At 32.4% G+C, this 17,909-nt stretch overlaps 2 protein-coding genes across 2 annotated transcripts; both read right to left on the bottom strand.

Moving 5' to 3' along the window:
* Nucleotides 1-5,519: 5,519 nt before the first annotated feature.
* LOC134256296 (uncharacterized) lies at nt 5,520-8,498 on the bottom strand. Its single transcript, XM_062738952.1, has 3 exons — nt 8,404-8,498; nt 6,228-7,549; nt 5,520-5,766 (listed from the first exon to the last, which is right to left on the bottom strand). Exons 2-3 carry the CDS (start codon nt 7,426-7,428, stop codon nt 5,561-5,563), a joined length of 1,407 nt encoding a protein of 468 aa, XP_062594936.1. The 5' UTR covers nt 7,429-7,549; nt 8,404-8,498; the 3' UTR covers nt 5,520-5,560.
* A 5,843-nt stretch (nt 8,499-14,341) lies between these two features.
* On the bottom strand, nt 14,342-17,294 carry LOC134256290 (uncharacterized). Its single transcript, XM_062738947.1, has 6 exons — nt 16,949-17,294; nt 16,744-16,776; nt 16,010-16,330; nt 15,424-15,768; nt 15,181-15,259; nt 14,342-15,042 (listed from the first exon to the last, which is right to left on the bottom strand). Exons 1-6 carry the CDS (start codon nt 17,010-17,012, stop codon nt 14,436-14,438), a joined length of 1,449 nt encoding a protein of 482 aa, XP_062594931.1. The 5' UTR covers nt 17,013-17,294; the 3' UTR covers nt 14,342-14,435.
* Nucleotides 17,295-17,909: the final 615 nt, after the last annotated feature.

Here is a 17,909-nt window from a genome sequence, read left to right as displayed (position 1 = left end):
TTTCAAATTTTAAATGAAATTAAGTTACAAAAGAGATAGAAAAAGCAGCAGATCAGTGTAATGGAGAGCTTTGCAAAGTAATACATACATGTATTAAGTCAGACTGCTTGCAGAAACAGAAAGTGCATACATTACAATATTAATGTTCTTATAACAAAGTGTAAGGGATGGATGATTCTATTTTTGGGTTTTGTGATCGTTTTACATAGAAAAATGATGAAAACGGAGCATCCCCTCGTAAGGAGTGTGACAGGGATTTTCCCTTTGGATTTTTATGTTAATTGCTTCCAGAATGTATAATTAATATTCGAACTCAGAAAGAAGTTTGATGTTTCTTGTATTTCAATTTTTATATATTTATGAAGATAAGTTATCTGACCGTAATACTTCTATCGCTGCCAGAAAAACAGCATTCAACATTGATCCCGATACGAATTACCCCGTTTCGCACAAGGACAAATTAACACACACACACACACACACACACACCCTCCCTCACACACACTCCCACACACCTAACACACACACACACACCCTAACGCACAAGTGCCTTATTTTATTCTTTTCAACTCCATTGCGAGGGGATAAAAATCTTAAGAACCGGGAGGGGGGCTATGATTCATCATTTTTACGTATTTACAATGAAGCATTCTAAGATTGCATAGATTCAAGTATGTTCAAATTATGACCCCCCGTGGGTAAGTGGGGCCAGAATTTCATACTAATTAATTGTTGGACATAATAAATTAGTGATACATATAATTATATGCAAGCATCTTCTGATATTCAAATCAATGCCCTAGAGGGGATAAGGTGGAGTTCAGAATGAAAGCAGAACCAAAAGGACCCGGGAAAGCCTTGTGGCCTATGGGCCTGCTGATTGCTAATTTTATTAAATTATTGTAATTTATTTTATTACTTTATTACAGATTTATGTCAATTTCAAGAAAGAGCGAAAAGAACTTCTAAATTGAATGTAAGCTCTTTTTTAATTTTTTTTTGTTTTTAATTTTTTTTTTATATTTAGCTCACCTGAGCCGAAGGCTCAAGTGAGCTTTTCTGGTCCGGGGTTGTCGTTGTTGTTGTCGTCGTCGTCGTTGTAAACTTTTCACATTTTCATCTTCTTCTCAGGAAGACATTACAAAGACCTTGGGTGAAGGGGATTCAAGTTTGTTCAAATAGGGCCACACCCTTTTCCAAATTTATTTGTTAAAAATTTTTTTTAAAAAATCTTCTTCTGGGCCAGGAAAGATGATATTGTGGAAGCCCTGTGGTAGGTTTGTTCAAATGGAAATATTTGAATATATAGAAAAGATAAAAATCTTGAAAATGAAATCTGAAATGGAAGTGTAGATTCAAGTTTGTTCACATGACCCCCGGGGCAGAAAATGGCCGTACGTTTTACATAGGAATATATAGGAAAAATCTTTAAAAATCACTTTAACAAAAAAGTGTCATGCAGGTGTCCTTAATTTGTATTTTTCAATTTCTAATTTTACATTATATAGGAAAAATCTTTAAAAATCTTCTTCTCCAGAACCACTGGCCAAAGAAAGATAAACTCATGGAAACATGTGGTTTGTTATCATGACCCCCGCAGTTTTACATAGGAATATATAGGAAAAATCTTTAAAAATCATCTCCAGAACCACTGGGCCAGGAAAGATAACAAACACATTGCGTTTGTTTTCATGACCCCCGCTTTATTTTACAAGTATATAGGTTTTAAAATCTTCTTTTCAAGTACTTCAAAATTGACATCAAAATATTGTGGAGGATTTTCAATCTTGTTTATGAATGCAGGATACCAACCCTGTGGTAAAATATTTGATTATATTGAAAATGAAATCATTTTTTCGATTTACATTTTAACAAAAAGGTATCATGCAGGTGTGCTTTGTATTTTTCAATTTTTAATGTTCTTCCTTCAGTAAAGGAAACATGTGGTGTTATCTGAACAGTTAATATCTAAAAGGTAACAAACATATTGTGCATCAAGTGTTACAATTCAAAATTGACAATATACGATTTTTTCTACCAGAAAGAGTTTTATATTTAACATTTTCAATTATACTTATGTCATCATCATGTTATCAAAATAAATATATACAGGAGGTTTTTTAATAAAAATTTTAAAACTTCGGATTGATGACTACAATCGAGAGATTCAATTTACCTGTCAAACTGATTTTCAAATAAGAATTTTTGCACGGAGATATAGTCATTTTTTTTTTGTACAAATATAGGATAATGTAAAACTAGGCCTATTAAGATCAGCCTTATATGATCAGCAAAAATGCATTATTACACGAAATGTACAAAAAAACTGTCTTAAATAAAAACAAACGTTATAAAACTATGCACAGATCTTAGGAAAGTATTTTATTAAAGAGTCTCTCATCACAAAATGCTGTTTAATTGTAATCAGTCTTGTATATATGATTGACAACTAATTGTAAATGTATGGTATAGGTATAGATCAGAGAGAGAGAGAGAGAGAGAGAGAGTCTGAAGAAAAATTGGTATGAATAAGAATATTAACAAACATTTTTACCATTAATATCAAACTCATCAATTAAAATGATTTTTTCAGCATTTTTTACAAAGCTTCTGCTTGACTGATTTTATAATTATAAGGCATAATATTTTATTTTTAAGTATATCAAAAAATGTCGGGCACAACAAAACAAAATGAAATTCATCATTTAATTTTTCTTGTGCATTACAAAATGAACATGCATTCAGTTCGGTTTTTGGGTAAGTTTTTGTACCTTCCATTAAAAAATTTAGAGATGTTATCATACCCATAAATGTAAACGTTTTTCTGGCAGCGATATAAGTATTAAGGTCAGGTAACTTATCTTCATAATATATCAAAATTGAAATAAAGAAACATTAAACAAACTTCTTCTTGAGTGCAAATATTAATAAAACATTCTGGAAATTTGCAAAAAGTAAGCAAAAACATAAAAATCCAAAGGGAAAAATCCCAGTCACACTCCTTACTCAAGAAGATCTGCCTCCGAATCTTGTAAACGTCCTGTTTTCCATATCGAGAACACAGTCATCTTTTCCCGCATTACTTGCTGACAGTAAAGCACAAACAGATATATTTATATAAAAAAAACTCCTTCCTTACGGAAAACAACATTTAAGTTATTTTTACTTTCTTAAATCAATACATCGTCTTTCATATCCAGAATTGCTAATTCAAAAAAGGCAATATCAATCCTTCCAATTTCACTTTATCGAAGGAAAAGTTTTATGAATCCTTGCAAACATATAGCAGACGTAAACAAAATAATTTAAATAAAATTTTCACTTGAGTAAATCTATGTATTTTTATAGAAATAAAAGATTTTTTTGACTAATGGAACACGCTTTCTCTTTAAAGTTCCATATGCTAATTAAGTTATGTGTTTTGATAATACAGAGGTAAAACAGTAAATCCTTCCAACTTTGTTTTTAAAAAATCTAAACACTTAATACGGAGGAACGAATTTCATGTTTTGATAGAAGTTTCATCTCATGAAACTATTCTAAAATCTTAAGCATGAATAATGTCTAAAATACTGTAACCAAGTACATGTCACTACATCGTATAACTAGATGTGCTTGGTAGTTTACATTCTATACAATGAAGATCCCAGCGTATATACAATGTGCACCAAGTTTCGAAAGCTTTACAATGTATGTTCTTTTCTTCCAATATCGTCATTTTCTTTTATATCCATCACTGCCCGCTAAACCGTTTTTGTTTCGAATTTTAGAATGATCAAAGTTAAGGACAGCCTCAGCAAACGACACAACAGTCGGTGCTTGTAATTTTCTAGAGACACTGGCTCCGCTACTCCCAGACGATTTGCCACTTTGGAGGTAAAAATTTAATTTCAAGGAGTTTAAATTGTGTGATTCTGTTTGTTGTCTGCTCCAGATGTCGCCCTCTGAAACAGATGGCTGGCAGCTATCCGTATATAAAACCAAAGGTCCTTTTCTTGTTGTGAACGTCTTTGGGAGACTCAGAGGATACTTGTTCCTGTTGATGGTTGCATCTGAAACATCTGGGACTTTATTTGGAGAATTTCTTCGAAGTCTCTCGTGAGGGATGCGACTAGATCGTCTGCTCCTGTCACGTTCGGTGGTGATTTCCACCCTTTCGCCATAGCCCGTGGATCTTATTTCTGCCAGGCCTTTACTTAGATTAGAAAGCAACATGTTTGTTCATTCTGTACCAAGTTAACGAAATGACACTCTACGAAACGGCCGTAGAATTATATATATGTCTGTTATTTGAACGTGCGGTATACAAAAGAGGAAACACACCGTTAATCTCGGCAAATCCTCAAGATTAAGAAAAAGGACTCCCCTGTTTTTTGTCACTTAAAAATCGAAAAGATAAAAATTTACAAACCACAGTTATAAGGACGCAAACAAAAATGTCTGTCACAACCGAATTTTAAATTTGATGTCAGTGGTATGAAATGCGAATTAAATAGATGTACTAAAATCCCTTAATATCTGACCATTGTGTACGCAGAGGTGAATAATGCACTGTATAGCCAACCAAATCACGGGAAAGTTCAGCAGGGAACAAACAAGGATATAACTTTTGTGAACGGGAAACAAATTCATATACATATAATGTAAAAAGTATTTGTTTTTAATTTGTCAGGATAAACAAGAACGGACAATCGTCTCTCGTAAGTAAACAAGGCTCTAGTAACCACTTTACGGGTAATGTAATGTAACACAATTGGTTCCTCCTTTGTTGGAATTCCAGTCTCAAGTTCATGGGAATAGCGCATTAAAATCCCACTACCGTAAATTAAAAAGAGAAACTTTACCCCCAAAGAAACGTTCGCTTTCTGAAGTCTCTCAGCAACCCGGTGAATTCTTTTAGAATGTCCTCTCCTTCCAAGTGTCACATTGAAAGTAAAATCTTTTAGAGATGACAGGCTAAGAAAATAAATTAATGCCTTGCATATTTAAACCTAGCGACCGAGAAATAACCAAAGAGAATAAAATTCAATAAAACAAAGAATTCTGGCAATAGTCATTTAGTACGAAAGAGATACATTAAAGGCAGCCCGACCTTTATCAGATCCTTACATCTTTAAAGAGTTAGGAGTTCCACTTTCCCTTTTATCTCTGATGAAAGGACAAGTTGTTAAAATGTTTTTGCTTTTATTCCATCTGTATACATTTATTAAATATTTTTGCTGCTTACTTTCAATAAATTTGCATAGCAGAATGAATTTATTAAGGAAATTGTCTTTATTGATTGGGTGTACTCATTTAATTACCTTTTAATAAAATGTATCTTTACGAGAGAAACATGCTAACATCAACATTATACCAACTTTATGATTTGTTCATGTAAATTGCAACAGACTAGAAACGTTTATCTATCATATTAATTGCATGTTACTCCAGAATTGCTTGACGCGAAAAAAGGCTTAAAAATATGAGAAAAGAAAATTCGATACTGAATTTAATTAACTTTATTATTTATTTACACTTTATTCTGACAACGAACATGACTAAAGTAGATTGCCTGGATTTATCCAAATCCTTTAAGAGAAAAAGAATGTCTCTGTGTTTCTCCAATAGGTGGTAAGAAAGTTTGGGAAGTCGAACTCGCACTTGATCTGTGGCTTTCCGGTCTTCTTGGTGATCCGGAAGTTTTCTTCACGGTTCGTCCCGCCAAGCGAAGGTTGAATTCCGGAATTCCAAAAGTCAGACCGAGGCTTTCAACAGTGTACTTCTCTGAAACGATACATTGTAAAAATAATGGTCTTGTCAAAGACGTTTCTTTATATAATCTTTCATGTTGTAAATGATTTTTTGGGGGGAGGGGTGACAATGTATACTAAAAGACGTGTCGATGACATACGGTACATTGTGGACTTGCAAACAAATAAGATCACAACAATTTTTTAGTGTTGCTATGAATTGTAAAATTTTGTAATGATAATTACTACATTACACATACGTAGTTTTGAAACACAATCCCTAAAACAGCGATAATTTATAAATTATACAAAACGAATTATCCATGTGAACAAGTAATGCGTTTTGATTTGAAATAAATGAATAAAATGCAATACAAGAAGAAAGTGTGCGCGTCTGATTTGTATAGAAAAAACAGCTAGTGCTTAAATGCTGTTCAATTATATATAATTCCAAAGTTTAAAAACTAAAGTCTAAAAGTTTTTAGACTCACTCACCTTCGTGATGATGATGATGTTCAATGTCCCCATTATTTTTCCAGGCATCTTTGCGAACAGTACTTCCTTTCATTGCGCGTTTCATGTATAAACTAGAAAATCCCTCCGCATGTCTTCTTGTGGCTGCCAAAATAAAAGATCGCCGACTGTCGGAAGTTTTCGGTATCTTCTTTGGTTGTTGGAATGTTGGAACTGGCGATTCACATTTAACCGATCTTTCCTCTGGACATTTCCTTTTCGTGTGAACGGCACTTTTTTCACTGTATTCACATTTCTCTGAATCTACCAATGTAATTTTATTTACAAGATCTGGAAGCATGTTACCGTTACTTGGTACATTTTCAGGTATTTGTTCGTTTTTCGTTGTCTTTTTATTGCACTCTTCAAATTTTTGAGATCTATCAACAGTTTTGTTTTCCTTTGAAGTTTGTTTCACTTTAAGAACACTATAATCTTTTACACTACTTGATGCGTTCCCTCCTGGATTTGCAGACGACAGTTTGGTGGTTTCCTGTCCACCTTGTTCCATCTTTTGCTGTTGCTGTCCTGAGGCCTTAACACTATTTACGGACATTTTTCTACTAGATCTACATTGCTCTGTATGATCTATTGATTTTTCCCTTTGCAGACGGTCATTTTTTCTATCTCCTATTTGCAGTCTTGCACTTTCAATTTTTAATGTCGAATTTTCCCTTGTCATAGATTCACCAGAATCGGTCAAACATGCAGGACGTTTGTCTCGAGAAAACTTGTCATAAAACTCGTGAGAGTAAAGTACAGACGATCGGATGTTGTCTTGGTGATTGACCTTTGTCCCCAGAGTTTGACAAATAGAACATTTTTCCCGACTATCACTTTCTCTGTCCTTCAGTTGCTCAGCATTGCGTTGTACATCATTTAAATCTTTGTCATAAACGCCGATTTTGGAACATCCACTGCACAGAATTCCGCGAGGAAAATTTACATTTTGCAAAGCTAAAGTAGCCACGTTGTCATGCAGGTACCCCTCTTTTTGTTGAGATGTCTCCTTTGCCTCCTCGTCGTCATCGAAGCATTCAACGTCACTTCCTTGGTTACCATCCTCAGTCTCAGGCACCTGTTGACCATCTCCTTTTCTTTTGTTTTTGTAATTCTTTCGCTCTTCAAGAAGTTTAACTTTTCCGATGCCTTTTGTTTTACGTTTTGTTTGATCGTACTTCATAATTTACTCAGAGCTTGGTTTATGTATTCATTGTGGCATTAATCGATGGTAAATATTTGGGTTTATGATCAGGATCGACCGTCTTCAACAGCAGAACAAATAAAGGCAAAAATCATGGAATCTGCAAGTAAAGGGAATACACTATATTAACATCATGTTAGGAATGTGCATTTAAATCAGGGTATAACAAATGCAATGACAAATATAATGAAAGACCTTATGCTGAAGTATACTGTATATGTTGACAAAATAAAAGGCAATTACAACGTAAATAAATGGATTTTGCTTTTATAAATAAGAGAAAATCGAAACTTGCAATTTAATCACGTCCGCTGAATATAGATATTCAATTATTATTTGTTAACAAATAATTTAATAATGTGAACTTCCTCAATTAAAGAACAAAATGAACAATTTTCTGAAACGCGACATTTCCCCTACTTTGATATTTGATAGTGGATGTAAACCATTTTATAGTATTTTAAACGATTGTGTGATATTTTTAACGAAATATTTCCTGACAATTTTTGAATGAAATAAACAGTTACACTCGATCTCTATTTTCAAAGTAAAAAAAATAAGATTGTCTCTAAAGATTGTTTTTAAATTTGGAAGCAGTCAGAAATTGTTTCATCAATAAGTGGAAGAAAATCGCTGCTACTTCCGTACCATGAAACAATTCTACCTAACGTATATGTTCAATGATCCTAGATAATCAATGACTGTTTTCATTAATTATGAAGAAATCCTAAATAAAAGAGTTAACAAATTTATTTGAACTTTTGAAGGTTGATAGAGACCAAGAGAGGAGAGAGAGATTTTAGCATCTGCTTGCAAAAATAAAAAAAAAAAACTTACCTTTAAATAAGATCAATGAAAACTAAGGATATACACATGAAATAAAAAAGGGCGACCGACTTAGCAGCCCTGAATCTTAGAAAAACAATCGACTTTGAGATAAGAATTTATCAATACCGTAGGGAGGCAATTGGATGAAATCGTCTTAATATCGCCTTCCTACCTTAATCCCAGGCCAGAACTTCTAAAGAATACGATCAAGGTGTCGTAATGAAAACTCGCAATTATTGCAGAGAACCTGGCTATGACCTTAGGAAGAAAGAAGAGTTTTGACCCTTAGCAAAGACAGAATAGCTAACAAGTATAAAGTAAAGGGCGGGGAACAATTGAATGCAGTCTGTGTACAGTGTACACAAATATCCAATAAACGTGTCAACAGTGAAAACAATGGCAGAATATACCCCTCTATTTCCCTTTAGTCATTCATGTGGCTTTTAAATCACAATGGTATTGTTATACCCCCAAAAATGCATTCAAAAAGGTTATTTAACAGGTTACAATGTATGTCAAAAAGCAATAAAAGAGCCCTTGGTGGAGTCCATTACTTTCTGTTTGCATGTTAGAATATATCCTCTAGAAAGCTGTCTTACTTGACAGGATTTATATTCTTTAAATTTTGTTCAAAATTCTAAAGCTCTTTTTTTTCTTACTGTTGGGGCATATGCAATTCATATCACTGAAATTTTCAATTAATGAGATATCAACTACGTGCACATGAATGAAACATAAGATATGTGTTGTTTTTGAAAATATGATTTCTTTAATATTTACTTACATCTTGCTTTGTGTCCGCTTGATTATTAAATTCCTTAACATGTTGCAATTAGTAGTAGGTATATGTAGCGGTGATATACAAACATTAGCTTTTAAAGTAGATTATAAATGAATTAATTTTTAAATGATCGCCAATGGGTCTATAGTTAAAATACAAACATTAAAGGTGTATGCCAAGTTGACAAATATTTGTAAAATGCCTCTGTGTCTTTGAATTAAATACTTACCTTTCTTTTTAAAGATTACTTTTTTATCTTTCTTCAAATAAATTAATATTACAATATTTTATTAATTCGCATTTGTAAATTATTTTTTACACTTCATAAAATGTATTAAATACTAAATTCATAAAATGTATTAAATACTAAGTAGTATTACAACTGCCTAGTAGAGGGAATATCACAGCGAAATATGCAACATTCTTCGCAAAATTATTTTTTTTAAACGATTGAATTGTATTCAATGAGCAAGTAAGGAAGACAGATACAATAAAAATAATAGTATTAGATACATATAAGAAATGTTAATGTTTTTGAATTGTTACTTAATTTGAAAACGTACATGTAATATTGTGTCGAAGGAGGTTAACAATGAAAAAAAATGTCAAAATGATATCACATCTTTCATCATTTAACTTTTTAAAAATTCAAAATGTGTACAAGCACATGAAAAATACAAATATATGATTCATATTTATTTAACATAATGCTATCGTTCCAGCAATTTTTATCAAAATAAAATATGGCAAATAAAAATTTGTGGAAAGACAAGACTTAAAAGTAATGCAGTTTATTTTGGATTTTATTCAACATCAGTTGATGACTTGTGTACTTAAAAATTTTAAAGAAATCCAAATAACAAAGAGGTTACCAAAGAAGAAATTAACGTGAAAAAAATATTCAATGCAAATAGATAAAGAGAACTTTTACATTATATATAGAAAAGTTGGTATGGCATAAGACAAAGATTTTTGTTTTAAGTTTTTGAAATCTGCCTATTGAAACTGTATAGATAATTTTCACGCTGGATGAATATTTATAGTAAAAGTGGAAATTTGATATTATCACAATGACTAAGAGTTTTTTGTTATTTTAATTGTTCATTTAAAAACAAATTTATCCTTATGTAGCATATTTCAGAATTTGTTTCAGGAATAAAAATTATTATACTACAATAATATTAGAAAAAAATATCTTGTAACCTATTTAAAATAAATTTGATTTGAAGAATTCTTTATTTTCAATTTTATAAAATCTAAAAAGAAAAATTTTAAATTTTTATAAAAGTAACTTACATGTACATGTATATATACGTCCAGTACGTTATTCTAGGCACACACTGACTGACTGGAACTTGTCACTGAAATTAAAAATAAAACGATTACATAAAATTACGAACTAACCATTTATCCGCCTTTTTAGATAAAGAATATAAATGGGGGTTAATTAATTAACATTGCATAAAAATTCAGTTGACATTAAATACCCGTAAAACAGATTATCCAGCAATGATAAAGTATAGAAAACCTTTAAGCACTTGTGGTCCTGTCAACTTTCAATAATCGTTATGTCACTGTGAATTTTTGATCGACCGTTGAATTAATTTCTAAAGTAAAAATCATGATGGTTAAATGGATTTTCTATTTACACCATAGTTTCGTCGCATATCTTGCATTGCATTAAGCACTTCTCAATGAGAGAAGTGCGAGTCCATTTAAGTTGAACGTCTGTGTCCAGGCATTGATCTTTTGTCATAGCGTCAGGAGAATAATGTATCCATTAATACCTCAATCTGATATACTCGCCAGGTATTCTATATATAACCGTCGTGTCTAAAGGCTTACATATTGAGGGATCTTAAAAAGCATTTTATTTTCCACAGAATTCAATATTGGAGACATTGAATGAGATTTGATTAGAAGCGGGGGCTTATAAATAATTCAATGTAATGAAAAATGGTCGTTGATAAATTCTATAAACCTCATTCTCTCATGGAAAGGCAAAAAGTGAAATTGATTAGATATATACTTTACATGCAGGTTAAAAAGCTTTCATTAGCGTTGATTAGAAATATTCTCAGTGTTATTCTAAGCAATGCAATCACAGGGCTGAATCCATGTATGTGATTAATCATCTCTAATTTCAATGGTGCATATTATGAATCTTTCTTTTTTGCCATGAGGTAAATATTTTTTATTTTCAACTTTTATTCAGACGAAATTAATTTTCAGCGGTTTGCTTTAATTTTTTTAAGGACAGATGATAACATGTACAAACAAATATTTGATAAATTCTTGAAAATAATGACTTGAGTCATGCTGATATATTGCAAAATGAAGAAGTTTTTAAAATACATAGATTCAATTTTTCAATGAAAGTTTCAAAAAATGGGATTTAAACTGATAAAAGGTTGTACTGATTAAAGAGAATGGCTGCAAATAGGTAAAATTCTGCCATAGAAAGTTTAAAGCTTTAAACAATATTTTAGAAATATATCACTTGCCTCGTTTACAATCAAAATTGGTTCAGAATTATACAGAAAACTATAATGCACTGATATACATGTATATTTCTCTGAATATTTTCGATATAGATATAATGTTTTAGGTTTCCCTATAAATCGCATAAATAACATATTTTTTGTTTTGCAGAAAAGAAAAACTCGACAGTCTGATTTTGTACACGAAGGTTAGATTGATGTTTTGAATTTCAGATCAAGATACGATTACAATTAAACTTTTTGTGAGCAAACAATTTTACTTTTGGAGTATTTTGACATGGCAATTACATCAGTTTCATTAAAAAAAGATTATAGTGACAGAAAATATCATCGCATCGTTTTCACGAGAAATTGTGTCGTTTTTCAAGAGATATTATCTTTTACGATATAAATTTTCCCTGGTATCCTTAAAACAACAATAATAATAACAGTCCTAAATACACCACCTTAGACTAACAAAATCAACTTTCAACAATTAATGGAATATATTAATATGACCATGAAAGTTGTCATAAAACAAGAATTAAAACAATCCAAAAATTTGTAAAACTTACCCGATTTTCGAAACTTCAGATGTTATTTCCTGGAGATCACCTATGACCTCGTTGCCCTTTAACTGATAATATAGCTATTTTGGTATTTAAACTATTTATCTCTCATTTTGAGTTTGCGCATTTATTTTGTCAACACAAATAAAATGTTAACAAAAATCATGTAGAACAAAGACTAAGATCCCCCATACGATATAAAATGTAACGCGGATATGTTGAAAAACATGTTAGTTTAGGAATTGAAAATCGTGAGAAAATACTTCAAAGAATCGGACTTTAAAGGATTACAATGGTATACGATGTTTGTATTTTACTCTATGATCTTCCTGAATTCTCAAACGACACCGCAAACTTGACGTTATTCGCTAGGTCAACAGGTGACATCTATATCTAACATAAATACGAGTAAAGAGGGATAAATTATTTAATGATTACTAGTCGATTTCCTGTTTGTTATTACAGCTCGTAAGTAAGCAACAATAGAAAGACCCTCAACAATAGATGTGACTTAATTTAATCATGAAACATGTGGTGATAACGAACAGTATTCAAGCTAAAAACTCCATTGAACATTACAAATCTGAAGGGGAGCAAACGCGAGCCTCTAAAACATCGGAGGAGGCATCTATGGCACGCCAAATTCACAAAAATGAGATAAACCTAGTTTCACATTTGATAAACTAGGTTTATCGACTGTAAACTATAGTTTACAAACCGTAAACTGTAGTTAACGATTCGTTAAGTATAGTTTTCATCTGTAAAACTATATTTAACGGTTGTTAACTATAGTTTACGAATGTTAATTTAAGTTTATCTGTCTGTGATAAAGCGTTAACAATAGATTTTGTTGATAAACATAGATTCACGTTTGTAAACTATAGTTTACAATCGTAAACTATAGTTAAGAGTTGTTAATCATAGTTTCACAAATTGTGAAACTATATTTATCAGATCGTTAACTATAGTTAACGGTTTGTAAACTATAGTTTACAAATCGTGAAACTGTATTTATCAGATAATCTATGTTTTGCAATCGCAAATGATTGTTTTCGGTATTAGGTATAGTTTACGGTTGTGAAACATAGATTATCGCGTTAACTATGGTTTACAGATGTAAAATATAGATTAACGTTGTTAACTATAGTTTACAGTCCGTAAACTATAGTTTACAACCGATAAACCTAGTTTATCGACTGTGAAACTATGTTTTGCTCATTTTTGTGAATTTGGCGTGCCATAGGCATCAGGTGCCAAGGAGAAGTAGGCACCCCGTGCCGACCGATCGCACCCGCCGTGTGCTCCTCGTCACATGTTGCCCAGAATTGCTTGAATAATATACACTGTATGCTTAAAAAGTGTATACAGTTATTTTATTTGAAGGTTGTATATTATCATGATTACAGATCTTAGATTGAATAATTTGAGAGAGATATAAAGAAAAATGGCATTTTATCAATAAAAGATATATTCATTTTCAAGCATATGCTGATTTTATATATTCCAACAGTTATCATCACCAGAAACCGACACACTATTTTCATATTTTGATGTTTAGCTAGAGGAAGCTGTAGATGCCAAACTAAAAAGTATTCTTAATGATTTACACGACGGAATTATTTTGTATAAAAAAAATTCCCGTACTTGTGTAGCAACCATCATCAATTGCATATGGGGATTACTAGTATGCCTATCACTTGATTAGATACTCAATGGTGTATTCTACTTATGAACAATTTCTAGAATGAGGCAGGCGACTGAAAGGTAAGTTGTTTTGTTTTTAAGTCATCGTTTTGCATATTTTACAGTCGATACAAAGACTGTTTTTGTACCAATACGATATCGTTGGATTGAATGTTAATTGACATTTTTCATACAAATTGTTTGATCATTATTTTCATACTGTAAGTGGATGACAATTGGGATTGCCTGCTCTTTTATGACACCTGATCCCACGTCTAATGTGTTTATGTTCTCAGAGGTCTGGGGGTTTTTCTCTGCTCACAATTTGTTAAATTTGAATTTTTATCATATCTTCACAAGTCATGAAGAGCTTCTCATTCTTATAGATATCATATGAGTTGGAGGACTTTTCACTGACAGTATAAAATCTGTATAGCATAAAAATATTGTAAATGCATGTAATATTCTTAAGAAGCTTTAATTCACAAATAACTTAATTTATGCAACATTCAACAAAATGTATTTTAGAATCTCCAGCCAAACGACTTCACTTTACGTTGTTCTCTTGGACATTACAAATACGATTAAGCTACAAATTATGGTGTTTCTTCTAGTAGACAGATCGGCAACGCCATCCAACATTTGCTAGATGCTAGCCAGAACGTCAATGATAACATATCCAGTGTCAATAGGAAGCTGAGGATGTACCTCTGGCTTTTCAGAAGTTTGTGGAACCTGTTCAGACACTACACTGTTTGCATTTGAATCAAGAATATCAGCATTCTCCTCTTTACTGGAATTACACGTAGTTTTGTCCTTATAGTCAAGAAAATAATTCTGGTTTTCCGTATCTGTGACATACATTTTACTTATAAAATTCGTAATATCACTTTCAGAGGATCCTCTCGAAGGTATATCCTTTGAACTTTCGACACTGAAATCTTCGTCTTCAATAAATCCTACATTATCTATCCCTTCTTTTTTCTGTTCTCGCTGTGTTTTTGCCTCGGATTCAACAATTGCTTGATCAATGCTGACCTCTCGATAGTTCTTCTCCGCCGCTTTGTGAACTGATTCAGTTGAACGTTTGTCGTTTTCCCCAAGTGTGGAGTAAACACCACTGTCTGTCTTCTCGACATTGGTTTTCAGACTCGAAGCTTTTTTCGGAGGGGATACGTTTAGAGAAGGTTGATTAAAGGCCCAGCTTGTTGCCCTGGACTCCGCCGGTTTATATGTGGATTTAATGTATCGACTAAAACAGAAATACAGAATTAAAAAATGAACCAGTTATTTTAATGCAAATTGAACCAGTTTAAAATATGTTTAAGAAAGTTGTTTTTAGAATGAAACAAATTCTTGAACTTTTTATAAAACAAGTATTTAGACTGACCTTCGTCTGACCTTGAAGATGATGATGGCGACGACGATGAGGACGAATATTATAATACTGAGAGGTGTGATTATCTCCCCTGTAAAAGAAGAAGAAAATTTTTACGTTTATACGAATAGACATTTTATTTACAAACAAACTCTAGATCAAATTATTCGAATATTAATATACAATGAATCTGTGATAGTTTTTGATTAAACTGACGCAGAAACAAATTCAAAAAGTTTCCCGTTACCCACATACACGGAAAGTGAGCCAGTTGCCTGTTTTCTGTATGCCTTGTTTCGCCTGTTACGGTCCTGTCTGTATGGTTGTACGATGTGGACACCTCTTCGCTTACTGATTTTGTAACTAAAGCTGTACTTGTGAAGTTTATCGTATTTGTTGATACAGATATCGTAAATCCACCATCTACTCCGGTAGATGATACGTCATCCTCGGCTTGTGGTGTGATTATACTGGTGGCGGTGGTGACTGGAATGGCGCGTTCTGTTGCTGTCGTGGTTTGTAACGTGGTAGAAGGTAATGACGGGTGATTACAAACAACAATAATAGATCCGGGAATTCTCTCAAGTCCGCTGATTTGATCTGTCAAATAAAAGGATAATGTAAGTCATGAATAACCAAGAAAAACAAAAAGCTAAATGAAAGACCTCTAACGTCAAGTAGTATTTTTGCATGCTCTATTGCAAATGTATTATCGCTTCTAAATAACTTTATATTTAAGCATTTATAATGTATTTCAAAATGGATGTTACAATGTTATATATAAATTCTAATATTAATCATACAACATGAGATAATTTAGATTACTGACTTAACAACTTACAAGCGCGTAACAAGTAACAATATTTTGAATCAAATGTTTCCCTCTCACGAAGTATCTGAACCGTGACGGAATCCCCCGGTGTTACAGTCAGCGATTCCGCGCCCTGCAGGCACCGAATAGTAGACATCGTTCTATGGGTTATTGTTATAACGGAACCACATCCGTAGTAACCCGGCGAAAATACGTAATTAAATTCCAGACGATTTCCGGCAGAAACGTATACGCTGCAGTCACAAGAAGGCGCTCCAGAAGTTTCAAATGGAGAAAAGTCAAGCATCACCATTTCACCAGAAGTATGTCCAGGTACACATATCAGAGAGGCTGAAAAATTAAGGAAAAGAAATTTATTTTTAATAATAAAGTCAAGCCTGGAACAACCCCGTCTAAGAATTTACTTGTTAATGTTTTTAGATTGTTCAGAAAAAAAAAACGCCATCAGACGCAGTCATGTCAAACAACCACAAGGACTAAAGTCTTTCCATGAAATAGTTGAGGTTTTTTTTCATTGTTTCAAAATCCATTTTTATAGAATATTAGAGTAATTATACATAATTTTTTTTTAAAGAAGACGAAAACTGAATTCGAATGCCAAGATTTTATTGTGCGAAGGCCGACAATCTCTAATCTCTGAATAGAAGTATATGCTTGATACGTCGAAAAGAAAATGTCTGTTTTAGAAATGAAATAGTTAAAGGCGTGAAATAATGAACATTACGCGTTAAAAATTTACTTACTGTTCATGTAATTCGACGAACAGGATTTTTGTGCTAAAATAAGATAAGCAATATACATGTAAATGAGCAATGCAATAGGGAAAACATCAATTTGTGATTCTACATGTAGAATAAATTCCACGGACGATAATAAAAAAAATTTAAAAATATGTTTTCAAGTGCATCTATTTTTTTTGAAAATAAATTATTTACAGATAAAACATACCGGATGCCGTATTAAAAGATGAAAATATATACACAAATCCCAGCACAATGAATTCCTTCATCATTATCCGCGTCCAAGAAATATCAGAGCAGTACAGGTAAATGTGCGATACCTGCACGAACCCCGGAAATGGAACAAGTAATTAACAAAACAATCAAGGGACCACGACACGGGCATTCTGTGAAGTTAGAAATGGTGATCATCATTTAACTAGGTATTAACACATCTCGTTATGGCTTCACGGGACAGCGCGATCTTCTATGATGGTCGTTTTATGTTCTTTATTGGCCAGGAAACACCCTTTCTCATTATTCGTAGAGTAAGACATTCCGTTACAGAAAGAAAACAACATATATTGTTATTGATTGTTCCTTTGATAAAGTAATAAAAAACTGAAATTTGCGTGATCTGTTTATAAAATTTCTTACATTTATCTGTTATAAATATCCCCGTGACATGAAACACTTGCATGAACATTATTTTCTGTAATAATGCATGTAACAAGTAAACTGTTCATAGACCTATAGTTTGGTACATGTAAACGAACTCTGGTAGAAGTTTGATGTTGGAGTAGTTTTTACATAAAAGTACAAAACTAAAGTTTAAACTTAGCTATTGTTTTACTTTTAATTAATAAAACGCAGCAAATATAAAATATGATTGTCTCTTACTGTATTTCAGATCCACCATACATTTCTTCTCTATCAAGTCTCTTTGTTTCGGTGTTGAGATGTGGCGGGAAAAATGCTTGGCACATTGTAAAACGCGCTTTATCCTAGTCTCCTGGACCAAAATGTTGTAAGATTCTGTGCTTTTAAAAAATCATTTGAAAATTTTCCATAGGAAATGTATAAAAATGCACGTCATTTTAAAATAAATACAACAATCCTGTTTAGGCTGTTTAAAAAGAGAAAGTAAAATTGTTGATATACAACGCGGTCTTTGTTTAAGACTATGCCTA

The sequence above is a fragment of the Saccostrea cucullata genome, unplaced genomic scaffold (assembly GCF_032062105.1).
Source record: "Saccostrea cucullata isolate Sc308-1 unplaced genomic scaffold, CSIRO_AGI_Scuc_v1 ctg1579, whole genome shotgun sequence".
Lineage (NCBI taxonomy): Eukaryota > Metazoa > Mollusca > Bivalvia > Ostreida > Ostreidae > Saccostrea > Saccostrea cuccullata.
The sequence above is the reverse complement of the archived record's forward strand: the minus strand, read 5'-3'. Positions and strand labels throughout refer to the sequence as shown.

Excerpts from the sequence above, each read along its gene's own strand:
- LOC134256290 (XM_062738947.1), bottom strand. The coding sequence starts at position 17,012 with ATGATGAAGGAATTCATTGTGCTGGGATTTGTGTATATATTTTCATCT. Across the intron at positions 16,777-16,948 it reads ATCTTTTAATACGGCATCCG|CACAAAAATCCTGTTCGTCG; the intron begins GTATGTTTTATC and ends ATCTTATTTTAG. Across the intron at positions 15,260-15,423 it reads GCAACTGGCTCACTTTCCGT|GGGAGATAATCACACCTCTC; the intron begins GTATGTGGGTAA and ends CTTCTTTTACAG.
- LOC134256296 (XM_062738952.1), bottom strand. The coding sequence starts at position 7,428 with ATGAAGTACGATCAAACAAAACGTAAAACAAAAGGCATCGGAAAAGTT. Across the intron at positions 5,767-6,227 it reads ACATCATCATCATCACGAAG|AGAAGTACACTGTTGAAAGC; the intron begins GTGAGTGAGTCT and ends GTATCGTTTCAG.